This window comes from Arvicanthis niloticus, chromosome 26, assembly GCF_011762505.2.
Source record: "Arvicanthis niloticus isolate mArvNil1 chromosome 26, mArvNil1.pat.X, whole genome shotgun sequence".
Lineage (NCBI taxonomy): Eukaryota > Metazoa > Chordata > Mammalia > Rodentia > Muridae > Arvicanthis > Arvicanthis niloticus.
This window is the reverse complement of record NC_133434.1, coordinates 38,792,948-38,820,917: the sequence shown is the minus strand read 5'-3', so window position 1 is coordinate 38,820,917 and position 27,970 is coordinate 38,792,948. Positions and strand designations below refer to the sequence as shown.

General features: G+C 39.6%; 1 protein-coding gene and 1 pseudogene across 1 annotated transcript; one reads left to right on the top strand and one right to left on the bottom strand.

Annotated features, from left to right (window-relative positions):
* On the bottom strand, window positions 1–15,496 carry LOC143438909 (vomeronasal type-2 receptor 116-like; annotated as a pseudogene).
* Window positions 15,150–26,320, top strand: LOC143439445 (uncharacterized). The gene is made up of 5 exons (XM_076925866.1): window positions 15,150–15,401; window positions 17,809–17,922; window positions 21,907–22,033; window positions 22,234–22,294; window positions 23,433–26,320. The coding sequence occupies exons 2-5, from the start codon at window positions 17,908–17,910 to the stop codon at window positions 24,712–24,714; spliced, it is 1,485 nt and encodes a 494-aa protein (XP_076781981.1). The 5' UTR covers window positions 15,150–15,401; window positions 17,809–17,907; the 3' UTR covers window positions 24,715–26,320.
* Window positions 26,321–27,970: the final 1,650 nt, after the last annotated feature.

Here is a 27,970-nt window from a genome sequence, read left to right as displayed (position 1 = left end):
TTAACAGTCAATGAATTCTACTTTGGGTTCTGCCATTTGCTGAGACTCTACTTGTTGAAGAATGAGTTCATGGTAGGTGTGGGCTGCAGCATACACAGCATTATACAAATTGTAACCTTCTTCACTCAGGGCCATGTCAAATTTGTGCAGTGCTAACCATTCCACTGTGTTGTTGAATATAAAATGATCCATTTTGCTATTGCTGTTCTTAGAGATTGAATAATTAAAATAATTTCATTCCAGCATAGTCAGAGAAATGTCTATTGGATATTTGAAAGTGTTCATTGTTTGTACAAAATTGCTAAACTTAACAATATCACTGTTGTGCTGTGCAAAACTGACATCAAGGCTGAAACCTTTTTTATTTGTGATGATGTCCCATTGTGAGGTTGTGATCCAGATTCTATGAGCACCTAAATATGCCCATCTTCCAAAGCTGACTTCTAAGGTAGAGTTCATTTCACCATAAATGATAACAACCTTGGCAGATGATGCTATAATTTGTTTATCATATATCTTAGCCCTTGTCATGTATATCTGCATGTTTTCTGGGATCATATTCACAAAAGCTAAACAGATCCTGTGCTTCTGCATTTCTTCTCTCAAGTCTGAGAGAAACTAAATTCCCTGGCTATCATCTGAGATGACAAGTCCTATCCAAGTCTATCTAAAATGAACCATCAAGGATGCCATAGCATGAGACAAACACGTGTCCTTGGTAACTACCTGATAGACATAGGAAAACTGGCCATGGTCACTCAGGTTAGGATTAAATGGTCCAAAGAAAACCTAGAGGACATAGATAGATGATAAAACATCCTGTAAGGAATATGACTGTTAGAAAGTTTGGACTTATATACAAGCAACGTTATTCAGATTTCAGAACTCCCATCGAGGATAGTAAGATTGTACTATAAATATCATATATTATTCCTATTAGAATCTAGACTATTCCTGAGAAGTCACATGTTGTAGAAAACATATTTAACTGTTTACTCAATGCATCAAAGATCTGATTATTTAATCCTTTATAATAAATGGATAATATATAAAAAATTGTACATACACAAACCTATGCCAAGCAAGTTTTTTCCCTAGGCACCTATGAATAGAATAAAAAGTTGTTAATTCATTCAGTTTCACACATTCTCACCTTTGGGTTCTTAGAATTAATTGCCAGTTTTAAGGATGTTGTCCATAATGGTCCTGTAAGTTCTACATCACAGCTTGTCTGTATTCCACAGTCATAATTAATAAAATGCCAAGAATTATTTTGTGGTGAATATATTTTTTCCAGAAATCCCAATGTATCTTCACACATGTCAGTAATGAGAGAGAATATCAAAGACATGTTGGGTAAAAGATAAGGATTCCTGTTGATCTCATCAGTAGCAAAAAAATTACCCCCCAAAAACTCGGATCTTCTTTCTGGTATTCTACAAGAAAGCATAGGGATGATTGAGGAAGGTGTTTGAAAGATGAAATTTTCTCTCCAATTGCAGTAAACTTCACACTAGGAGACAGGCAAATGCTAACTTTTCTGAAATAAGCTTAAGAAATTAGCAATATTTGGAGATGAATAAACCTTAAGAATTTTCCCAAATCTATCACTCTTATATTATAATTTTTATATTTGTGAGAATGTGTAAAGGGCTGTTTTATCTCTGAATATCACACATGAACCATATTACAGTTCTATAAACTAAGATTACTACACATTAGGCTTCAAGTTCTAATTCCACAGAATCCGGCATTTTTAAAATCTTGGGATCTCCAAGTAAACTTCAACTTTACAGCTTCTAGTTTCAATGTCTAAAATTCACACATGATCTTCTGGGCTCTTCTGAAGGATGTGTGTCACTTCTCCAGCCACACCTTCTGTAGCACTATAATCTCTGGTAGACTCCACTCCACTGCTGCTGTTCTTGGTAGACATTCCATGATACTGGCATCTCCAACACTATGGGGACTTCTGATGCAACTAGGGTTCACCAATAGCCTCTCACAGGCTCTCTTCATGGTGACAAAGCTCACCTTCTTTACATGACTCCTTTATACCTTAGCCATCAACTACAACTGAGACTGCATCTTCACCATTGGCCTTCCCTGGCATTTCACAGTACCAAGCTTTAGCTGATCTCCATGAACATTTCTTTTATTTATTTATTTATTTATTTATTTATTTATTTATTTTTATTTATTTATTTATTTTTGTATTTTATTTACAGTTCAGATGCCATCCCCTTTCCCCTCCCTAGAAAACCCCTATCCCATGCCCCCTTTTCCTTTTTGCTTTTATACATTTTTTAAAATGTTAATCAAGGGCTATATAAGCCTGGTAATGCTCAATCAAAAGTGTAACCCAATACCCAATCTAGATATATAAACTATCTTTGACTAGTGGAGACGTGTGAACATCTGCCTCCATGCCACCCTCTTTCTCTTTCCTTCTCTCTCTCATCACCTAGCTTCACCCTTCCTGTTAAAATAAATTTTCCCTCAAAATGCAATTAGAGCATAATTATTCCTAATTGTACCAGTGAGGTATAGGATAGTCCTAATACCCACTCCATCATTTTGTTGACTAACCAGAACCTCTGTCATCTCTCCTAACTAAAACACTTAGTTTTGAACCTGGTTTTTTCTTGGCTTTAGAATGAATGCCAGCTAAAAAACATCCACTCAGACCTTTTCTCTCAAAATAAGTAGCCAGGATTGGCTATGAGACTATAGGTCTTCAACCCGGTCAGAAATCCAGAATGACTGAGTTAACTGAAATTATGGGAAGCACAAAGCATACCTTCTAAAACTTAGCCAATTTTATAGAGACCGCTGAACACCTGTAAAGCCCCTATACTACCAAACATTGGAGCATCAAATCTTCAGCCTTCTGGCCCAGAATCATCTGACAGACATTAGTGATGCAGAATTATTAAGGGCTGATTACTCTGTCTAGGCAGATATAATCAGTCGACTATTCTGCATGTGTGTCCTTTTCTGGACAGTAATTTGTCTGTAGATGTAAAGAGGCAATTCTTGCCTAGTGGCTGTCATCGCACAACTGGAGTAACTCCAAGGATGCTCAATTTCTTCTTAGAATCCATGACAGGAAGCTGTCAGGAGCAGACAGGTCTCTAATCAAAATGAACATTAATATAGAAATATTTGTAACGTCAATTCTATGGACTTCTGACATTTTGAAAAACAACTATTCATGTAAGGTAACCTGGACTGTTGTCTGTCAACTCCTCTCAGCTATCTCTAAATAAAATATGGAAAACACCCTAACAATAAACTCAAAGCCATGAATTTGCCATAGGCCCTTAACTCATAGGCTAACAGTCCCAAATCAGTTATAAAAGTTAAAGACGGACTGGTCTAAGCCTTGTATTCCTAAATGTGTTGTACAGGCACAATGCCCATGAGAGTATCAATATTCATCTCACTTTTATATCAATAAGAAGCTCATGCCAATGAAATCCTTAAATTTGAAATCAAAGTAAATTTTGTACCATTTAAGAAATTAAAACTTTATCTTGATATTAATTATACAGATTTCTACCAATAGGTTATGGCTATGCAATAAGTCCTAGCTAATCCTCCCTGTTCCAACAAAACCACTACTTTTCCCTAGAAACACAGACCAATATTAACCACCTTAGTTCCCAAGCTCAGGGAATAGGGGTGCTGACTCTTCTTTAACTTCTTCAAGCTAATTAAGGTCGTTGAGATATTAGAAGAGGGGTGGGGGAAAAAGTAAATTGATAAGTCTCTGATGCTATATCTTCACTGCATTTGGATGGAATTTCAGGACATCGGAGGTTTGGGCAGGTCTGCTCAGTATGCTTGATGAGTAGATACACCAAGGCTGTGTATTTCTGCAATATACAATTCTCAGAACAAGTTTTAGTATCAAGAAAAATTTTTTCCTAGAGGGCTGACATTTTTTAAGATGTTGGTTCTAACAGCTTTTTTTGTCCCTTTTTAAAATTGGTTGTAATATTTACATTTCAAATTTTATCCCCTTATCCCATTCCCCCCACCACCCAGGAACCCCTTATCCCATCCCCCTTCTTGTGCTTCTATGAGGGTATGATTTTGCAGTTTCTATGATGCTGTTTCCATTAACATAAATTGCCTCCTAAATTTCTAAATCCTTCCCTTTGTGTCATTATATCTCCCATTTTTCTTTTTTTTCTTTCTTTTTTCTCTTTTTTCTCCTTTTCCCCCTTTTTTCATCTCTTTTTTAAAATTGGGTATTATATTTACCTTTCAGATTTTACCCCCTTACCCCACTTCCTCCCACCACCCAGAAACCTCCTATCCCTTCCCCCCCTTATGCTTCTATGAGGCAGTGCCCTCACCTACCCCCCACCCCTCCCTTTTCAGTTCTGATTTTATTAATTTGAGTACTGTCTCTGCGCCCTTTGGTTAGTCTGGCTAAGGGTTTGTCTATCTTGTTGATTTTCTCAAAGAACCAGCTCCTGGTTTTGTTGATATTTTGTATAGTTCTTTTTGTTTCAAGTTGGTTGATTTCAGCCCTGAGTTTGATTATTTCCTGCCATCTACTCCTCTTGGGTATATTAGCTTCTTTTTGTTCTAATGCTTTCAGATGTGCTGTCAAGTTATTAATCTTTTTGTAGGCACCTAGAGCTATGATTTTTCCTCTTAGTACTGCTTTCAATGAGTCCCACAAGTTTTGATATGATGTGTCCTCATTTTCATTTAAATCTAAAAAGTCTTTAATTTCTTTATTTCTTCCTTGACCAAGTTATCATTGAGTAGAGCATTGTTCAGTTTCCACGTGTACTTGGGCTTTCCGTTGTTCTTGTCCATGTTAAAGAGGAGTCTTAGTCCATGGTGGTCTGATAGGGCAAAAGGGATTATTTCAATCTTTTTGTGAGAAAAAGAAAAGAAGATTACTCCAATCTTCTTTTGGAGAAGGTACCATGAGGTGCTGAGAAAAAGGTATATTCTTTAGTTTTAGGATGAAATGTTCTATAGATGTCAGTTAAGTCCAATGGGTTCATAACTTCTGTTAGTTTCATTGTGTCTTCGTTTAGTTTCTATTTCCACGATCTGTCCATAGCTGAGAGTGGGGTGTTCAAATCTCCCACTATTATTGTGTGAGGTACAATGTATGCTTTAAGCTTTAGTAAAGTTTCTTTTATGTATATGGGTGCCCTTGCATTTGGAGCATAGATGTTCAGAATTGCAAGTTCCTCTTGGTACATTTTTCCTTTGATGAACATGAAGTGTCCTGCTTTATCTTTTTTGATTACTTTTGGTTGAAAAACTATTTTATTTGATACTAGAATTGCTACTCCAGCTTGTTTCTTGGGGCCATTTGCTTGGAAGATTGTTTTCCAACCTTTTACTCTGAGGTAGTGTCTGTCTTTTTCACAAAGGTGTGTTTCCTGTATGCAGCAAAATGTTGGGTCCTGTTTATGTATCCAATCTGATAGTTTATGTCTTTTTATTGGAGAATTGAGTCCATTGATATTAAGAGATATTAAGGAAAAATGAATGTTGTTTCCTGTTATTTTTGTTATTGGTGGTGGTGTTATGTTTGTATAGCTACCTTTTTTTAGGGTTGTTGGAAGATTACTTTCTTGCTTTTTCTAGGTTGTAGTTTCCCTTCTTGTTTTGGAGTTTTCCACCAATTATCCTTTGAAGTGCTGGAGTTGTGGTAAGATATTGTGTAAATTTGGATTTATAATGGAATATTTTGGTTTCTCCATAAATATTGATTGAGAGTTTTGCTGGGTATAGTAGTCTGGGCTGGCATTTGTGTTCTCTTAGGGCCTGTATGATATCATTCTAGGATCTTCTGGTTTTTATAGTCTCTAATGAGAAATCTGGTGTAATTCTTATAGGTCTGCCTTTATGTCCTGACCTGCGGGCCCTAGGTTATTTGTGAGGGACGAGGAGGATTGCAACCTGGAAGAACGGGCGAGAGAGAGAATGGACTCAAGGAAGCAAATGCTTGTCAAGAGTCATATATTTGGGCACCAAGTGCTTATTTATAATACGTTTTTCAAACGGAGGGGTAAGAGGGATCCAGGTGATGGGAAAGTACAGAATCTTTTTGGCCTGTGCCCTGAAACAATGGCAGTCCAACTGCCTACTTCAAAAGATACGGTACACTGCTTTACATCTAAAAATCTATTTGTAACTATCTTTGTAACCTTGTGGTTGCTAGGGAGATGAAGCTGCAAGAGACATTGTGCAGGTGGGGAGAAGTAGGGGGTGAGGGTAAGAGGCAAGGGTCCTGGCTTCTGACATCTCCCCCTTCTCTGTTTAGATGGAGAGGGCATCCTGTGATCAATCCCAACTGCATTAGTTTAGAATTTGGAGGTCAAATTGTGGGGGGGTCTTGGACGAGTTTATAACCCCAAGACATTAATGTGAGACGAGTCACGTTGATGGTCGAAGGCTTTAGGCTATCGACAATGGGCAACATCAAAGGACCCCGAGGTGGGTGAAAGGAGGTTGAGGACCCTGTCTTAGGCTATGTAGGCTGCACCCACTCCCAGCACCACGCACTCCTTTCCGGCTGCATTGGGTGGGCCCCTGGGAAGTGGACCTACAATAATCCCATCATTGGGCTAACTCATAGCCATCCTAATCCCTGTGTGAATGTCTAGGTTATCAGCCATTTGTCATTTGGGGTGTAATATTGTCATAATGGAAGACTCCCCGATATTAGAGGACCACATCAAAGGCAGGCCTTAATTTAGAAAAAAGCCAATTTTTGTCGGGATGATCAAGAGGCCAGGCTCCCTAGCGAGAGAAATGAGGGCAGAGCCAGGCATGCCAGGAACTTTTCTTGAGGGTGTGGAAGTCTAGGGGTAGGCCATAGGGGGAGGCAGGAGGGCTGGCAGCTGCGCTTGTCTCTGGCAGAGTCACTTCTGGATCTCCCTCAGTCTTCAGTTGATGGTAATGAACTTCAACCGCCTTCTTGATGGCAGCATCAATCTGGTTCTTAACAAAACTTGTGAGATGGTTAAAAGCCCAAGGGCCAAAAGACAAAAGCAATAAAATACCAACAAAAGGTCCTAATAAACTAGGCAATAGGGTAGTAAGCCAAGGTGAAGTAGAGAACCAATTTTGATACCATGACTCTTTTTGTTCTCTGGCTCTTTTTCTTTCCTCTAAACTCTTTTTGACCTTGTCCAGGCTATTTTGGACAAGGCCTGTCTTATCAGAGTAAAAGCAACATTCTTCTCTGAGGGCTACGCAGAGACCCCCTTCCCTAAGGAAGACAAGGTCAAGTCCTCTCCTGTTCTGTAACACCACCTCAGAAAGAGAAGCCACAGAGTCCTTAAGGTCTTGTATTCCTTCTCTCAAATTATTTAAATCTTTATCAATGAGAGACTGAAGATGGGCATAATGATTATTGGAGGTAACTAGAGAAGCAATGTCCGTTCCTGCGCCAACAGCACTGATTCCTAATATGACAGACAACGTAAGAGCTGTCAGAGGCTCTCGTTTGATCCTAAGAGAAGGACCTTGATCTAGAATATTAAGAAAAGACTCTGAGTCATGAATAAGAAAATGAGGAAGAATGGTAACAACTACACAATAATCTCTGGTCCTTAAAAATTCAAAATTGGAAATATATAATATCGAATCTCAGGGTTGTTTTGATTTGCATTTCCCTATTGACTAAAAATGTTGAACACTTCTTTAGGTGTTTCTTGGCCATTTGAGTTTCCTCAGTTGAGAATTCTTTGTTCAGCTCTGTACCCCATTTTTAATAGGGTTATTTCATTGTCTAGAGTCTAATTTATTCAGTTCTTTATATAATTTGTATATTATCTGCTTATCAGTTGTAGGATTAATAAAGATTGTTTCCCAATCTGTTGGTTGCTGCTTTGTCCTATTGACAGTTCCTTTGGTTTACAGAAGCTTTGAAGTTTTATGATGTCCCATTTGCCAATTCTTGATCTTAGAGCATAAGCCATTGATGTTCTGTTCAGGAACTTTTCCCCTGTGCCCATGTGTTTGAGGTTTTTTTCATTTTCTCTTTTATTAGATTCAGGGTATCTGGTTTTATGTGGAGATCCTTGATCCACTTGGACTTGAACTTCTTACAAGTAGATAAGTATGGATCAATTTGTGTATTTCTACATGCTATCCTCCAGTTGAACCAGCACCATTTGTTGACACTGCTGTCTTTTTTCCACTGGATGGTTTTAGCTCCTTTGTCAAAGATCAAGTGACCATAGGTGTGTGGGTTCATTTCTGGGCCTTCAATTCTATTCCACTGATCCTTCAGCCTGTTTCTGAACCAATACCATGCAGTTTTTTATTACCATTGCTTTGCAGTACAGCTTGAAGTCAGGGATGGTGCTTCCTTAGAAGTTCTTTTATTGTTGAGGATAGTTTTCACTATACTGGGATTTTTGTTATTCCAAATGAATATGAGAATTGCTCTTTCTATCTCTCTAAAGAATTGAGTGGAAATTTTGATGGGGATGCATTAAATCTGTAGATTGCTGTTGGCAAGATAGCCATTTTTACTATATTAATCCTTCCATGAGAGATCTTTCCATCTTCTGAGACCTGCTTTGATTACTTTTTTCAGGGACTTCAGGTTCTTGTCATACAGATCTTTTACTTGCTTGTTAGATTCATACCAAGGTATTTTATATTATTTGTGACTATTGTGAAGGGAGTCATTTCCCTAATTTCTTTCTCATCCTGTTTTTGAACTGAGGAAGGCTACTGATTTGTTTGAATTAATTTTATATCCAGCCACTTTGCTAAAGTTGTTTAGCAGGTTTGGGAGCTTTCTGTTGAAAATTTTGGGGTCACTTAAGTATACAATCTTATCATCTGCAAATGGTGAAATTGTGACTTCTTCCTTTCCAATTTGTATTCCTTTGACCTCCTTTTGTTGCCTAATTGCTCTAACTAGGACTTCCAGTACTATATTGAACAGGTAGGGAGAGAGTGGACAGCCTTTTCTGGTCCCTGATTTTAGTGAGATTGCTTCAAGTTTCTCTCCATTTAATTTGATGCTGGCTACTGGTTTGCTGTATATTGCTTTTACTATGTTTAGGTAAGGGGCTTGCATTCCTGTTCTTTCTATGTCTTTTATCATGAAGGGGTGTTGAATTTTGTGAAATGTTTTCCTAGCATCTAGTGATATGATCATGTGGGGTTTTTTTTAGTTTGTTTATATAGTGAATTACATTGATGAATTTCTGTATATTGAACCATCCCTGCAGTTTTGGGATAAAGTCTACTCGATCATGATGGATAATTTTCTTATGTGTTCTTGGATTCAGTTTGCAAGAATTTTATTGAGTATTTTTTGCATTGATATTCATAAGAGAGATTGGTCTGGAGTTCTTTTTCTTAGTTGGGTCTTTGTGTGATTTAGGTATAAGTGTAATTGTGGTTTCATAGAATGAATTGGGTAGTGTTCCTTCTGTTTCTATTTTGGAAAACACTTTACAGAGAAATGGTAATAAGTCTTCTTTGAAGGTAGTCTATAGAACTCTGACTAATATACCAGACAAGTACTGAATACTTTTAGAGCAGTTTGGGCCTCACAACCATATCAGCTCACATACAAATTCAAATTGGCCACCTTCCCTTAACCTTTTGTTCAGGTGATGCTTTGATGCTGGGCTGTTACAGCTATTGGAAAAGAATGTCAATAGCAAAAGTATAACAGTTATAACACAAATAATACAATTATATGAGGACCTCAGATCGAGAGATTCAAGATTAAGTGAGGAATGGAAAAACCAAATATCTTAGCTTCTCTAGGCCAAGACCTGGCACCCCTACTCACATGAAGATCAAGTGACAGGAGATTCTTTTAATCCTTGATTTTACAGCACCAGTCTGGAGACCCTTACAGTTTCTTGTCCCACACACTGACTCACTGATCCAGTATCAGGCTCAGAAATTAGATTCTTTCTAGAGATCTTCACAAGAATAAAGCACTGGAAGAAAGAATCAGTCACATCAAAGATATTCTACTTAGTATGTCAGGAGACAAATTACCTAAATAGTTATTCCACTTTCATAATGTACAAATACTGACCAACCATGTTCGTTCTCTCTCTCTCTCTCTCTGTCTCTCTCTCTCTCTCTCTCTCTCTCTTTCTCAGAGGTTTAACAATGTTTAAAAAGCCCTGCTGTGATTATTTTAATTCAACAGAGCTAAAGATATGAAAATGGCTGTGGTTTAATTTAGAAGATAAGATGAGCCCTGTGCTGGATCTTCCTATCTTTGTGTATTTATCTGTTTTTAAAGAGGTTTTGCTAATATAAATATATTTTAAATTATTAACATGTTTATGCCTCTATAAAATTTAAAATATGTGTATATCATAATTTAAAATGTAGATATGCTGTTCTTACATGAGTGAGGACAATGTCCAGTATTAATAACATCTTCTGGTCTAGGAGTAGTAAAATCTTTGAAAGTAACTTAGAATCTTAAGGGATAGAGACCACGTTGTGTACTAGAAATAGGATAGGGTTCAAAGAGATATCACTGTACCCAGAACTGTATGTTTACATGTGTCATATTTTTTAAAGTAGATGTTGAAATTTAATTATACATCCTCATGTTACCTATTCCAAGGGAAGATGCAGACCCATATTATCACTGTATACTTACTGTACCTGTATGGATATATTGGATGAATATATTTTTGTCTTTTCATATCAATTATTAAGTTTATTTTCATTAGGAACAAAATGAACTAGAGTCAAGTTAACAAGTTTAATTTACTTGTAATCCATTTGCTATTAAGTACATGATGTGAATAACAAACCATGTCTCCTGAGTATATTCTACATGTAATTAATAAAACGTCAATTTTTAATAAGCCATGATTTTGTGTCTATTGCTTGTCTGAGATTTTTGTTTCAGAATTTTCATTGTGAAGAGAAAACTTCACATAGAAAACTTTAGTAAGCCGGGCACTGGTGTCACATGCCTTTAATCCCAGCACTTGGGAGGCAGAGGCAGAGGCAGAGGCAGATGGATTTCTGAGTTCCAGGCCAGTGTGGTCTCCAGAGTGAGTTCCAGGACAGCCAGGACTACACAGAGAAACCCTGTATCGAAAAAATAAAAAAAGAGAAATCTTTAGTAAGTGTATTTTTAGGTTGGGAAGAAAGTAAACCGGACATGTCTAGAGCAGAAGAATACTGAGGGCATTTTATCTCAGATGAAAATTAACTGCAGAAATAGCTGATGGTGAGACCCAGAATAGGGTAGAATAAATGTTCTTTGCTGGCAGCAGTCAGTCTGGCTCTTAGCAACTTATCCTTTGATTATCTGTAGAGTTCTGTGAATATCAAAGTTTTTGCTTCATTTCTTAGTATGCTAGTTTTGGAGGCAAATGGCTGGAAAAAACTTTTAGGTTGCTTTGAGAAGCCTTTCTATAAGTAAGAGAGAAGCTATCAGAATAAGAACAAAACAAACCATTAAGATATAAAATGAATATCTTTTAGGCCTGATATTTCTTTTTTTGTGTAATAGGGATAATATTGATTCAGTGGGACCATCAAGAATAATGGTAGCCACCTTAACTTTAACCCTGAGCCTAACCCTATCCTAAACCTCACCTCTTAATTTCCTAACCTCCTAAACCTAATTCTAAAAACCATAATCCTAATCCTAACCATGACTGTCTAATCCCCTAACCCTAACTCAAATCCTGCTTGGTGTGGGACATATTTCTCAATTACAACTTTTGAAGTGAGAAACCCTTTATTAATCTTGATCTTTTGAGATGTTCAGATCCACCTTTAATCTGGGCTACAAATTCTTTTGACAACCTACATATATGAAGGACATTGAACAGGGTGGTGTTTTGTATTTTGTACTTGCCCTACTTTTTTACAAAACAATGGTGATTTGTTTGTTTATTTGTGTTTAAAACTGGCATTAGTAAGTACTTATCTCTTCAGAATCCTGATATACACTGAATATCAGCTGTAATATCATGCAGCATTTTTATTAGATATTTTATTTACATTTCAGATGCCATCCCCTTTCCCCATTTCCACTCCCTAGAAAACCCCTATCCGATGCCCCCTTTCCCTTTTTGCTTTTATACAATTTTTTAAAATGTTAATCAAAGGTTTTTATAAGTTTGGCAATGCTCAATCAGAAGTGTAACCCAATACCCAACCTAGATTCATCAACTATCTTTGACTGTTGGAGACACATGAACATCTGCTTCCATGTCTCTCTCTCTCTCTCTCTCTCTCTCTCTCTCTCTCTCTCTCTCTCTCATCACGTAGCTTCTCCTCTCCTTCTTCTTCTCCTCTCCTTACTGCATCTCTTCCTCTCAGCACTCCTTCTGCCTTAGCTCCTCCTACATATCACCCTTCCTGTGAAAATAAAATTTTTTAATTTACTTTGTCTAACAGCCTTTATCAGGACATTCTATTAAATAGCCTTTCTGTATACAAAGATTCATTCTTTCTATGATTTGAGATATGTTTATCTACAGAACCTGTACTAATCCAACTATGTTTTTTCTTCACTTTGCCATTGATGAAGATGTGCTGGCTAACAATAGTGCTCAACTGTTTCCCTTATGATTCTGGATTTTCTCCAGGGTTGATTGATACCTATCATCTGGTGAAAGGGAGCTGTAGTTTCCCTGAGCCCAGTATAAAGCTTGTTTTCTAAAACCCTTCTTTAATGTTAATGGTGTTAGCATTCTGTCTAAAACTCTACCTCACAGTTATCTGGTGACAGCCAGGTATCCTCTCCATAGCTACTGAAAGAAAATTTTGAAATAGGCCTAAATTAGTAAGAATAGCAGGGCCCTATGATTCCTTTTCCCTAACCTAAATATTTAAAAATGCTTGTCAGCAGGTTTGGACTCAGGTAATTAGTTACAGAGGATGTGGAGTTACAAGACAAAGGCCTGTTGAATCATCCAAAAAACTGGCTGGCCATGAAAAATAAAAAGTATGCAAAGACATCCTTAAAAGAACAGAGATATGTCCAAATGAGTAATGGGCCATCTGGTGTTCTTTCACCCTTCCCCCTTTTGGGCTTGCTTGGCCTGCACAGCCTGCTGATATTCAAAAATGTAAAGCAACCAATCATGTGTACCCATGTGAAAATCTCCCACTTCCCCCACCCCTTGCTTATAAAAGGCCTATTCCTTGAAGCTTCAGGGTCAGCTGCACTGTCTCTTGAGTAAGATAAGTGCTGACCCAGAGCTCTGATATTAAAATGCCTCATGTGTTTACATCAAGCCAGTCTCTGGTGAGTCCTTGGGTGCGTGAAGTCCTGAGACTTGAGTGGGGATCTCCCTTTGGGGGTTTTTCACTACCTCTCTTTAAAGACAGATGGAATATGTTCTATGGGTGTGTAGGGAGGTGTGGGGGAAGGGGATGTCTCAGCAGGCTCATGCATTCTGCTGAGATATTTCTTCCCCTGGGGGAAACGTGCCTCATGCTGAGACAGCTCTTCCCCAGGAGCAACCTACCACAAGACAGTATAGTATAGAATATATGTTATTCAGGACATGGGGAGGAGAGTTAAGAGGGTAGTAGAAGCAGAGAAATGCAGAGAGAGGAAGAGAGTAGAGAAGTAGAAGTCAGACATGAGCATTTGAAGAGAGATGTGGGAAGGGAAGAGCCCAAGTGGGCAAGAGAAAGAGAGAGCAAAAAAGCAAGAGATTAAAAGAGAGAGGAAGGGGCAAGCAGCCACCTTTATAGTGGGTCAGTCCTACCCGGCTGTTGCCAGGTAACTGGGGTGGAGTTTAGACAGAATGCTAAGAAATAACCAGGGTATCTTTCCACGTGTGGGTCAGATTGATACCTCCACTGCACATTGAGTAATGGGCTATGGAAGCTGTTCAACTTGATTATAGGAAGAAGGCAAGTACTGTGAGGAAAGCCCATACAAGGTCTGATGTCAGGTCCTGGAAGTGTAGGATGACCATTGCTCACAGAGGGAAGGAGCAGGCAGCCAGAGCTGGAATGGTGGGTCCTCCCCCAGGGCTGGGTAGGGTGAGATTCCTCTTTGAAGACAGAAACAAATGCTAATGGAGTGCAAACCACTCCTGAGATCTAAAAAAGTTCTGACCCTGGTCCAGAAGCACACTTTAATCTTGAGGAGTGGTAAGACTAACTGGCCTATCGAGGCTTCCAGGCAGACCTGCCAATCAGACAACAAGGCGGGTTCTTCCAGGTGCCATTCTGCAAGTTCCAGGTGGCTGTTCAGGGTCGACTGATCATCTGTTCCCTGCTCTGAGCTCTGCTGTCGAGTGCTGTGTGGAGACCTCAGGGAAGCTCTAAAATCAAGTCATGGTGAGCACAGGATCACTGCCCACAATAGGTAATGGCAGGCGGCTGAGCAGTAGGAACTGGAGTGCTGGGTCCTCTCTAGGGCTGCGCGGGAAGCATCAGCCAGATGTGACCAACTGTGAGGTCACTGGTGATGCTCCTCATGTATTAGACCAGGCAGTGACCTCTGAGTAACATCACTGTCTTGGCTGATTCTGAATCTGCCCAAAACATTTGGACCAGTTGCTTTCTTGTAGAAACACGGGTGGTTTCTCTGACTCTGCAGCACATTTGTCCAAACCCTTTTGTCTTTTATAGTATACATTAAGAAGAAAGGTATAGCAGGGCAGTTGTGGCGCATGCTTTTAATCTCAACACTCGGGAGGCAGAGGCAGGGGGATGACAGTGGTGGAATAATGATCAATAATCATGTTGATCAATAATCAATACTAATCAGTGGCCAATAATCAATACTAGTCAATAACCAAAAGTGATCAATAATCATGACAATCAATACTACAGAATAATCAGCAGACAGTGCTAATCAATAATCAATACTAATCAAAGCCAATAATGATCAATGATTGATGGCGCACACCTTTAAACCCCAGCACTTGGGAGGCAGAGGCAGGCACATTTCTGAGTTCAAGCCAGCCTGGGAAACAGAGTGAGTTCCTGGGCTGCCAGGGCTACTCAGAGACAGCTGCCGGCCAGAGACTACATTTCCCATAAGGACTTGTGCCAAGATGGCGGTCGCAGAACTTGCTGAGCATGCGCAGAAAACTCAATCCAAGATGGCGGCCGGCCATTAAACTACATATCCCATGATGCCGCAAAAAAGCAAGATGGTGGCTGGCCAGAGACTACATTTCCCATGAAGGCTGTGGCCTGGCGCACATTCACGATGTTCGGAAATCCTCACAGGGGTCAATAGACTTCACTGAGGGCCTGAGAGACTCCACCAAGGGACCACTACCACCACCGCCTTGGTCTGGGACGAGCACCTCTGTCCTGGTGGCATTGGAGGGCTCCTTCTGACATCACAGACCGCACAACGCAATCTGATTGCCTGCCGCTGGGCCACCGCAGATCTGGGAGATGACCGGAGCTTACAGGTACTGTGGCGGGCTGGTGGAAGTGGAGACCCCAGGCTGCCCATGAGTGGGTGGCAGTGGCGGTGGCGGTGCCTGTGAATCTGAGGCAGGGGCATGACCAGAGCTGCTTCCAGGTACCATGGCTGGCGAACCTATGGACACGGCTCCAGACTTGCAGCAAGGAGAACTGTATCATGTTGGGCATTGTTATTGAAAGACCCCCAAGAGGGGAGACCCTCACTCTAGTCTCTAGTAACTGGCAAGACAGCAAGAGGCTTTAGTTCTGGAATCACTCAGCTGAGGTCAAGACAAAGAGCAAGGAGTGTTGACCATGAGGCCAGAGAAAGAAGGGTATTTAAAGGAAAAAAAAAAAAAAAAAACACCCACAAACCAGGGGAGTTAGGGGGAAACCAAGGAAGGATATCATAAAAATAGTGGAAATTCCCAGCCTTCATTCAGTTGGTCATGTGGGAAATATCTTGTATATGTTTTTCTCAGGAATTGAATCTTGCTCAACCATCTAATTTGTGGTCAGCCAGTTCCCGGAACAACCCAGCTGACCTATATTTTTAGTTTTGCTTTTTTTGTGGTCAGCCAGTTCCTGAAACCTGGAGCTAGTGAACCAGCTGACCTACATTCTTGGCTCAGCTCTAGGGGTCATAAAAACTTTTCATACCCTTTATAAATTTTTATAGCTTTCAATTGTCACCTGGTCATCATTTCCAATTGGACACAAGGGTCACTAGTATGTGTAAAACTGACCATTGATGGACTGTGATTACTATTCTGGGCTTTCATTTTAAGATCTAAAATAACATGCTTAAGTACAGACACAGTGGTACATGCCTTAAATCTCAGGAGATGAGCGCCAAGCAGATCTCTGATTCAAGTCTTCCTGGTACAGAACACGTTTTAGGTAAAGAACAACTTAGATACAGGCAAAGTGATACACAAATATTACTCTGCATTCAAGAGACGAAGCCATGCAGATCTCTGAGTTCTAGGTTCATCTACTGAGTAAAATCCAGGACAACTGAGCTTAGGCAGTGAAGTTGTTGAAAAATATAAAGCTGGTGATGATGTAATAGAAGGGGCCCTGTTCCAGCTCCAGCAAGCAAAAGAACTCAGCAGCTTTGTCCATGTGGCTCTTGCTTTAGAGGAAAGAATAGAAGGAATGACTGAGACAATTGGTGCTGGTTAGCTGTAGTTAAAAAATTAGTGGGGATGAAGAAGAAAGCAGCATCACTGAGGTGCAATCTTCTGGTGAGTGTTTTCTGAGAGGATAAAGAAGCTGTGCTCCAGAGATAGCCAAGGCTGTACCTTGTTGTGCACCTGGAGTTGATCATGTGTGAGAATCACTCAGGTGGTATTGGTTTTTAGGCATAAATGAATCTCATGCAGAGCAGCTAAGGCTTGGCATGGTGAAGGGAGTGTATGACAGGAAAGCAGTGAATCTTAGTCACAGGGGAAGAACCCAGCATATTGAAGATGTCAGTCCCATGGGATGAGCAGAAAGAACAGCAGCAGCAATAAAGTGAAGTCAAGCAGAACCTAGGCTGCTATAGATGAAAGAGCTGGAGAAGTGACCCAATCTCTTTTGAGTAGTGCAGATGATCATGTGTGGATCCCAGATACTGGAACAAGAAGCTGTAATATTGAAGTTACTTTTGAAACCCTAATATTTTGAGATTCCAGAGCTGTGGGCTACCTGCTCAGGAAAACAGTTTCAGATAGTGCAGTAACAGACAGTGAGGTAGGCCTTTCGACGAAGTACCTTTTCAACTGCCATGCATGTCTTGTGCTTGAACAGGAGTATCTTTCAATAATAAGGACCTCAGGCACAAAGATGAGTTTGTAAAGCCCAATCAATTCTGTTTTAGAGAGCTCACAAAGTCCACTTGAGCAAGCATTCTATGACAACCCCTCCCTTGTCAACAGCTAGTCAAGATACAACTGCAAGGTATAAATAACTAATACACCTTACAGAGAAAAAGGTAGGCTACCCATCATGGTTGTCAAATGATTTTTGCCCCCTTGAGTAGTTTCTGCAAATTATGCCAGACATGTAGCTTTTAAAATATTAAGTTGCTGGCCTGCATGTTAATGTCCCAATCTTGCTGTAACTTCAAAAAATACCCAGCACCTCTAGACTTGGTCTCTCAGATTTGATCTCACGTGAGGCTGACTGATGAGAATCGTTATTACAGAGCTCATAATAAAGATTTCTATGTGTTTGCATTATAATAGGCTCCTTGTTGGTTGTTGGGGTCTCTGTGACTTGGACATAACATCTTAATGCATTGACTAGAACCCCAAGACCCTCAGGACTCCCAACTAAAGGATTGAAAGGCTGGTTGTTAAGATGAACCATTGTTTCTATGTCAGTGACTTTTCTGCCAGATTTGTGTCTGTGTGCCTTGGTTTTTAGGTTTTTCTTGAGTATATATGGAGGGAGATGACTAAATTGAACATGGAACCCTGCTACAGTGGATACCCTGGAGAGTCATAGCCCTGAAGTGCTTCGAAGATGTTCCAGAGCATGGTATAGTGGATGGTGTTTCTCTGGTCTTAATTTCTGGGAAGGTTAGAACAGACTTGGAACCCTGACAGGGCTCACAGCTGCTGGCACCCTGTCTTCATTTTCTCCTCTGTCCAAGGGGAGGAATCTGCTGGGTACCCTTGACCACCCTCTTGTGGCTGTCTATTTTGTGTGTGGAACTTTGTTATTCTCTCACTGAGGAAATGAGACAGATTTCATCCTAATTGATTTAGTTACTAGCCCCACACATTGAGTTAAATCCTTCTTAACAATAGGACTTAGACCCATTGACTACTCCATGACAGAGAGCTCTTCCAGACAGCATCCAGGGCAAACTCAGGCTCTGCCTACGTTGTTTTACAGGGTGGAAGAACAAAGACCTCATTTTCCACCTCCTGAACTACCCTCTGCCCAGTTCATATGTGACTCTATAGTTTTGAACTTGGAGCTGTCATGAGATGGAAGTCATTCTTCATTGATTCCAACAAATTTAGCATATCTTCCTTGGATCAGAAATCCTGTCCTTTGTTGGTGGTCATTTCCAGGTCTGTGAGACAATCTGCTTTTCTGTCCACCTTCCAGCTGTTTTAGCCTCCTCTTTGGTACCACTAGCCTGGGAACCCAGGGTTAAAGATCCCTCTTCTCAGGTCAGCGCAGCCTCTGATCTCTTCCTTCCAGTGTATCCTTCCCTGCTCTGAGCCAGGTGCCCTCCCTATTTTGTCCTCGCTCAGCCACAACTCCAAGTCTCTCATGGGGTGGCAGGAGCTCCTGTATCGATATGGTTAAATCATTGGTTTTGGTTTTTTACAACTTCCTCATTTATTATTGTATCTGTGTCATAGTTGTTTTCAGTTCTCAACATTTTAGAGCTTAAGCCATCTGAAGTAACCTCATCAGAATGGCTGGTTGCTATGTCTGTGAGAGATAGTGTTGAAGGTTGATTAGGAAGACTCTTCCACTGAGGGCGGCAATATCCCTAAGCAAGTGGTCCTGGGCTGGATGAGAGAGCTAGCTGAGCATGAGACAATGACCTAGCAAGTGAGCAAGCCAGGAGACAGTGTTTATCCATGCTTTTTGCCTTCAGTTTCTAATGTAAGCTCCCAAAATAATGGACTGATCTGACAGAACCATGTACAACAACCTTTTATTACCTGAGATGCTTTTGCCTAGAGGATTCAATCACAGCAGCAGAGCAGCAGTTAGAACAACAACATGGTATCAAAGGGTTATTTTGCTGCTGGACAGAATCTGTGTTGTAGATTGCAGTCTTGTGGACAAGAACAAATTTTGGGTAGAAAGGTTTTTGGATTGGTTGGTGTCTTTAACTCTCCACTGGGAGTCCATTCTGACTGCAAATATGCCCTCTTCAGTGTCCATATCTAACTGCTATGCATCTCAGCTAAGATCAACCCCATAGACTCCTTGTCACCCTCCAATTCATGGTCTCTGGCACATCCTAAATGTAACTCTTCCCCCCAGCTAGCTGCACATTTTGATACACTTTCCCCTCTGGTCCTCTCTTTTATCTCACCACACCTGTTGCTGGTTCTCCCCGATTCCCCTTTGTTGTCTGCTCTTCCATCCAGTTCTCTCTCTTTCATCTGCCTCCTATGACTTTTTTCTTCCCTCCTCTGGGTGAGATTCACCCTTGCTCACTTGGGCCTTCCTTCTTCTATAGCTTCTTTGGGTCTTTGAAGTGTAGTGTGGGTTTCCTTTATTTTATGATTATTATTCACTTGGAAGTGAGTACATACATGCATGTGCTTTTAGGTCTGGGTTACCTCACTCAGGATAATAGTTTCTAGCTGTATCCATTTGCCTGCAAAATTCATTATGTTCTTGTATTTTATAGCTGAATAGTTTTTCCTTTTGTAAATGTACCACATTTTCTATATCCATATTTTGGTTGAGTGACATCTGGGATTCTTCCAGTTTCAAGCTGTTATAAATAAAATGGACATGAACTTTGTGAAGTCCCTACTTTAGCTCCCCCGCCTGCACAGAATCCCTCTCTCCAATATTCTCTGTTTCTCCTTTGAGAATGTGTGGGCCCCTGGTGCATCAAGTCTCTGTTGGGTTAAGTCCATCCTTTCCATTGAAGCCAGGCATGGCAGCCTAGTTCAGGGAGCAGATTCCAAAGATAGAGAGAAGCTTTAGAAATAGCCCCTGCTACAGCTGTTGGAGGACCATCAAAAAGACTGAGCTACACATCTGCTACATATGTTCCTGGGGCCTCAGTCTAGACTGTGTGTGTGTGTTATTTTGATTGTGGATCAGTCTGTGAGTGTCCCCAAGGGTCCAGGTTAGTTGAGTCTGTTGGTCTTCCTGTGGAGTTCCTATCCTCTTCTGGGCCATCAGTCCTTCCCCCAACTCTTCCATAACAGTCCCCAAGGACCTTTCAATGTTTGACTGTGGTTCTCTGCATCTGTTTCAAGTCAGCTGCTGGGTGGACCCTCTTAATGGACAATTATGCAAGGCTCCTATGTGGGAGCATAACAGACTATCCATAACAATATCATGGATTAGTGCTTGTTCATAAGGAGGGTCTCCAGTTGGGAATGTTTCCTTGGCATTCCCTCACTCTCCGCTCCAGCTTTACCCCGGTATTTCTTTTTTAGACAGGATATATTTTGTTCTGTGTGTCTACTGTGTTGTGGTTGAAACTGATCCTTCAGCTTTCTTCTCATGCTCCCATACATTCCCCATTTGGTCTCAGCCCTTAAATCAAGTAAGATACAGTATAAAAATTTGGTATTCAATACTAAGCTATTTTCAAGCCTGGTGGTTTTATATTTTTAACTTTACATCTTTTGTTTATTGTTTTCAAGACAAAATTTCTCTGTGAAGCACTTCCTGTCCTGATTGTAGATAGAGAAACCACCAAAGCCACCTGACATGTTTTTCTAAAATAAGCACATGCTTCTGTGCACCTCTTCATACACAACTTTAAATTTAAAATTCAGCAAAATATATTTCTCTGAATGGCGTATGTTCATGATATCAATACTGCCTGAGGCTTCACACTCATTGGATTCCAGGTGTATGTCATTCTGTCTTACTCTTGTGTTTGTTTTGAAATTTTTGAATAAATAAGAGTATTGTGACTGTGTGGATGAACATGAATATCATGTGTGCCTCATCTTTACTGGTGTCAGAAGATGTCCTCAGTGCTCTTGATCTTGAAGAAATGGGTAGTTGTTGATCCCCATGTAAATACTAGAAATTGATGATCATTATGTGGAAGATCAACAAGAACTTTCCACTCCTGAGCTCTCTTTCCTGCTCTATGTTCCTTATTTCTGATCAAAATATACATTACTAATATTTTCATCTGTCCATTTTTAACCATTTAAGTATGCATTCCCTTCTAGTAAAATTTATTAATGTTGCTGTTTAAACTGGTTCACTTCATGTTTTTGCAAGATGGATATAGAACTGCATTGAATGTATATTTCTTTGTAGGAACTTCAGTAAAGAACTGTGAGTTTTCTCTGTCATTTTTGTTTCCTTGGTTGATTTTTACAGGGGAGTGAGGGTCTTAATATGTAACTTTTGCTGTCCTGCAACACATCACATAGACCATGCCAGCATCCAGCTCAATGACATACACCTGCCTGTACCTCTGTGATTAAAGACATGAGCAAATACACACAGTTTTCCCATCACATTTGTAGTTAGTAATTGTTCATACAGCTTTTCAGATGTTTGCTCAGTACAGTTGATCTGTTAACCTCTGCATACCGCTCTCAGTTGCCATTTGTGTTGCAAGGCTATATCATATTCAAAAGGATCAGAAGCAACACAGGTGAAACTTATAATTCAATTTCCTTCTAAAAATGACAGAATGATTAGATTATAACTTCTGTTTCAGGAAATAAGTAAGGGAAGCACCAGAATTACATTATTACATGGTCTAGAATGTATCCATTTATTTACAGTGATGTCACGATGATGCTTTCTGTTGTACACATGTATGGAATATTTTAGGATGCAGTGACTTATGATGATGTGCATGTGAACTTCACTGCAGAAGAGTGGAATTTGCTGGATCCTTCCCAGAAGAAGCTCTACAAACATGTGATGCTAGAGACCTACCAAAACCTCACTGTTATAGGTAAGACTGTGAGTTTTGTTTTGTTTTTCAAAATAATGGAACAAGTGATTCTTGGTTATTGATGATCCTCTGATATTTCAATTGAGAACAAAGAAGATTGAGCTGAATAAATCAGGTTCAGTGCTGTCAGAATTCACAGTAACTTGAATTTTACCTAATTTCCAATATTATATCATTCATTTTCTGGTACTGTGTTGTAGGTTACAGTTGGGAAGATCATCATCTTGAAGAACAACCTCAAAGTTCTAGAAGGCGTGAAAGGTAGTTTTCATGTGCAAGCTGATACAGATATGCCTGTTAGGAAATTTTAATGTGTTCTAGAAGCTCTAGGGAAAAGCAAGTGTGTGAAAAAAATCAGTCCTTTAAGTATAGCTATGATTGTAATATTCTCACAAAGCCATGTTCCTCAATCTCAGATATCTGATTTGTGTTTGAAAGGGATTCCTCTAAGGAAGAAGAAATGGAAACAATGCCTTGAGAAATACCTTTAATTGTTTTGTAGCTCCATTTGAGCTTTGCTGTGGGACTACCAATCTGAATAATCTCATAATATTTAGCTGTTACACATTGAATAGTGATAAATATATATCTAAAGCCATCCAATAAGCAAATAGTCCATGGTAAATTTGGTGATACTCATATTCTTGTAGTGACATTTCAGGTTTATTGAGTGGTCAGTTAGTGAGAGTACAGAAAGTTGTGGAGAAAGCTTAATCTATATACCACATGTCTACAAAGAACAAAATGTCAAATGCTGTGAATTTAATATGAAAACCTTTTATTCATCCTCGTTCTTTTAATGGGTATATCAATTGTCAGAATGGATCAAACCTTGTGAGCATAGGGATGTTGAAAGAAGCAACGTATCTCTTTCTACTCCAGAAAAATGTGAAGATATGTAGTATTCTGCCTTTGGTAGATTTTCTGAATGTGATAGATGTTTACAATTAATTTGTTTTCTGACTTTACTGGGGGCATCCCCAAACTCACACTGCAGAAAATCTCTACGGGTACTAGAAGTTTGGAAATTCTTCTGTTTGTCCTGGTTCACAGTGCTGCTGTGGTGTGATGCACACTACAGGAAAACCTAAGAAAGCAATCAGGGTTTTAATACCCTGATATCTTCAGACATGTGAAATACATCATATAGAAATCTCATAGAAAAAGGATGCTATAAATGTGAGCCATGTAGTAAATGCTCTTACCATCACAGGTATTTTCAAAGAGGTAAAGTAACCCACAGTCAGCGAGTAGAACCATAAACATCAGAAGTATAAAACCTTATGATCTGAGCATTCTTTATTATTATACCAACTGCAAAATTTATTCATATTGATAAAATGATTGACCAGGATAATGAATGTAGTAAAGCTTTTACATGTGCCTATTATTGTTGCAGGCATGAAAGAAGTCATACTGGAGAGAAACCACATGAATGTAATCAATGTGGTAAAGCCTTTTCATGTCGCAGTGGTCTCCAATATCATAAAAGGACACATACTGGAGAGAAACCTTATGAATGTAACCAATGTGGTAAAGCCTTTTCACGAAAGTCTCATCTCCAAATTCATAAAAGGACACATACTGGAGTAAAACCATATGAATGTAATCTATGTGGTAAGGCATTTTCACATAGCAGTCATCTCCAAGGACATAAAAGGACTCATACTGGAGAAAAACCGTATGAATGTAATCTATGTGGTAAAGCCTTTTCAGGTCACAGTAGTCTCCAATATCATAAAACCACACATACTGGAGAGAAACCTTATGAATGTAATCAATGTGGTAAAGCCTTTTCATGTCAAGGTAGTCTCCAGTATCATAAAAGGACACATACTGGAGAGAAACCTTATGAATGTAATCAATGTGGTAAAGCCTTTTCAGGTCACAGTGGTCTCCGGTATCATAAAACCACACATACTGGAGAGAAACCTTATGAATGTAATCAATGTGGTAAAGCCTTTTCATGTCACAGTAGTCTCCAATATCATAAAACCACACATACTGGAGAGAAACCTTATGAGTGTAATCAATGTGGTAAAGCCTTTTCATTTAAACGTAGTCTCCAGTATCATAAAAGCACACATACTGGAGAGAAACCTTATGAATGTAACCAATGTGGTAAAGCCTTTTCACGAAAGTCTCATCTCCAAATTCATAAAAGGACACATACTGGAGAAAAACTGTATGAATGTAATCAATGTGGTAAAGCATTTTCAAATAGCAGTCATCTCCAAAGACACAAAAGGATACATACTGGAGAGAAACCTTATGAATGTAACCAATGTGGAAAAGCCTTTTCAAATCACAATCATCTCCAAGTTCATAAAAGGACACATACTGGAGAGAAACCTTATCAATGTAATCAATGTGGTAAAGCCTTTTCATGTCAACGTAGTCTCCAAAAACATAAAAGAACACATACTGGAGAGAAACCTTATCAATGTAATCAATGTGGTAAAGCCTTTCCACATCAGAGTAGTCTCCAGTATCATATTAGAACACATACTGGAGAGAAACCTTATCAATGTAATCAATGTGGTAAAGCCTTTTCATGTCACAGTGGTCTCCAATATCATAAAAGGACACATATTGGAGAGAAACTGAATGTCATGAATGAGGTAAAGCCTTTCCAGGACACCGTCATCTCTGAATACACAAAAGAAAATGTGCAGGAGTGAAACCTTATGATTGTAATGAATGTGGTAAAGCCTTTGCATGTCATTGTACTTTCCAAACACTTAAAGGAACACACACTTTAGAGAAACCTTACAAATGTAATGAATGTGGTAAACCCTGTGCATATCTCTGTAGTTTCCAAAGAACACAAACTGAGCAGAAACCTTTTGATTGTACTGAAGTTGGGAAATTGTTTACGTGTCACTGTGGTTTCTGAATACAGAAATGCACACATATGAGAGAGAAACCATCTGAAATAATCAACATGTTAAAGCCTCTGCATATCATAATCGTTCTTTTGTTTTGTTTTGTTTTTGTTTTTTGAGGCAGGGTTTCTCTCTGTAGCCCTGGCTTTCCTGGAACTTACTCTAAGGACCAGGCTGACCTCGAACTCAGAAATCCTCCTGCCTCTGCCTCCCATGTGCTTGGACTAAAGGCGTGCACCAACATTGCCCAGCTATCCTAATCATTTTTAAAAGCATGAAAGAATTTATAGTAGAAATAAACTGGTGATTTCAATATTCTTGACCCTAAAAAATGGCAATATTAAGAGATGTGTCTTGTGGGAGTAGATGTTGCCTTTTTGAAGGAATTGAATTACTAAGGTGGTGATCTTTTGAGCTCAGGCCAGTACAAAATAGACCCTCCTACCACTTGGCTGGAAGACAGTCTCTTCCTGAATGCCTTCTCCTGAAGATGCAGAACTCTCAGCTCATTTTTCAGCATCATGGATGCCAGCATGCTGACATTCTTCCTGCCATGATGGTAAAGGACTAAACATTTCAAACTGTAAGCCAGGCCCAATTCAATATTTGCCTTTAACACAGTTGCCTTAGTTATAATGTCTCTTCTTAGCAATGGAGATTCTAAGACACAAGTTGGTACCCCAGACTTAAGCATTGCTATGATAGGCCTGATCATGTTTTTTTGTTTTGTTTTATGGAACAATGTGGATTTTTAGACTTTGGATTTGTACATGCATTAAGTTCCACTAAGTAAGAATATGAAACACATATGGAATGAGGGTGATTTGAACTTTGTATGTAGTTTTTATGATGTTTTGCTAAAGAATGTTGCTGTCTTTTGCCCTGGTCTGTACAGTTTCCTTGGAGATAAGGTAAAGAGGTTGATGTTCATTGCATTGACAAAGGAAGTCTCAGTAAAGCCAGCAAAGCCTTTGACCTGTGTTTAGTCTCATGATGATTGTTTTGAGCAAGCATAGTAATCTTAGAAAGAAAAAAATATAAAATGTTATGTCAAAGAGAAAAGCCTCACCAGGAAGTTGAATGAAGCTAAATACTGTGATTAATTATATTAAATGGTATTAAAGTATTAGGAGCCGCAGTGAGCGTGACAGCATTCACCATTACAAGATGGCGCGGGCATCCTGTGCTCCCACAAGTAAACAACTAACTGCGCAGGTGCAAAAGGCAAAAGTGCGCCAAAGTCACTGCCCATCCCCGGGGTGTAATATGGGGTGATGAGTGAACAGCCAATCAGAAGTGAACACGCCACTCTAGGGTACATATAGCAGTGCCTTTCCCGGGCTTTGGGTCTTTCCATTTCTGCTGATACAAGAATAAAGCCTCGCTGTAGTAACCACCCGAACACCGCCTCACGTGTCTCTTTCACGGGCGAAGGGGACATGGAGGGGCGCGGAACATTAAAGGAATGGTGATATTAGGGCAAGATTTCATCCATCTAAAGTTACGGATTTGCAGTTCTACGAAGGAGAACTCTATCATGTTAAGCTTTATTATCCCATTGTTATTGTTTTCATGTGGATGCAAGGGTCACCAGTATGTGTGAAATTGACTATCTATGAACTGTGATTACTCTTCTGGGTTTTCATTTTCAGATCTAAAATAAAATACTTAAGTACAGGCATGGAGGTACATGCCTTAAATCCCAGGAGATGAGTGCCAAGCAGATTTTTGATTCAAGTTATCCTGGTACAGAACATGTTTTAGGCAAAGAAAAGCTTAGGTACAGGCAAACTGTTACACATGTATTATGCAGCATTCAGGAGACAAAGCCATGCAGATCTGAGTTCAAGGTTAACCTACAGAGCAAGTTCAAGGACAGCCAAGCTTAGGCAGTGAAGTCATTGAAAAATATAAAGCTGGTGATGATGTAAGAGATGGGGCCATGTTCCAGCCCCAGCAAGCAGAGGAACTCAACAGCTTTGTCCATATGGCTCTGGCTTTAGAGGCAAGAATAGAAGGGACAACTGAGGCAACTGATGCTGGTTAGCTGTAGTTAAAAAATTAGTGGGAATGAAGAAGAAATCAGCACCACTGAGGGGGCAACTTCGGGTAAGTGTTTTCTGAGAGGAGAAAGAAGTTGTATTCCAGAGGTAGCCAAGGTTGTCCCTTGTGGTGCAACTTGAGTTAGTCCTGTGTAAGACTCACACAGGTGGCACTGGTCTTTAGGCATGAATGTTTGATGTAGTGCAGCTAAGGCTTGGCACCATGAAGTGAGCATGAGAGGAACACAGTTAAGACTGTTTGTCCCAGAAGAACCCAATATATTGAAGATATCAGTCCCATGGGATGAGCAGAAAGAACAGCAGCAGCAGTTGAGCAGTGTCAAGCAGAACCTAGTGTACTATAAAGGGAAGAGCTGGAGACAAGATCCTGCATTTTTCTTTTGAGGAGTGCAGAAGATCATCTCTGGATCCCAGATACTGGAACAAGAAGCTGTAATTTTGAAGTTACTTTGGAGACCCCAAGATTTTTAGGTTCCCAAGCTATGGGATACCTTCTCAGGAAATGTACTTTCAGGAAATAAAATCAGCCAAAGAGAAAGAATTGTGCTGCAGTGAGCAAAGCAGGAAAAAGCTGGAGATCTGAAGAATCCTTTGGCATCAGACATGGAGATGCAGAATTTGGAGATTGCCTTCTTGGCTTTTGATCTTCTTTAGTCATCACAATGGTGATTAGGAATGGTGAAGTAAGTCCTGTAAATTTGAACATATATGATGTACTATTTGTTTTGGATAGTATAAGGAATTATAGTTACATGATTGTATGAATCTCAAGAGAGACTTTGAACTTTGGACTTTTAACTTTTTGAGAATGCTTTAAATGATTTAACATTTTCATTTGAACCTCACATATTTTGTATTATGCTATTTTTAAATATGGTCCCCATACACTCATGTGTATGCACAATCGTATGGGGGTCAGGCAGTGGAATGTGGTAGTATAAATATGCTTGGCTCAGGGAGTTGGAGGAAGTTATTATGAGATGTGGCCT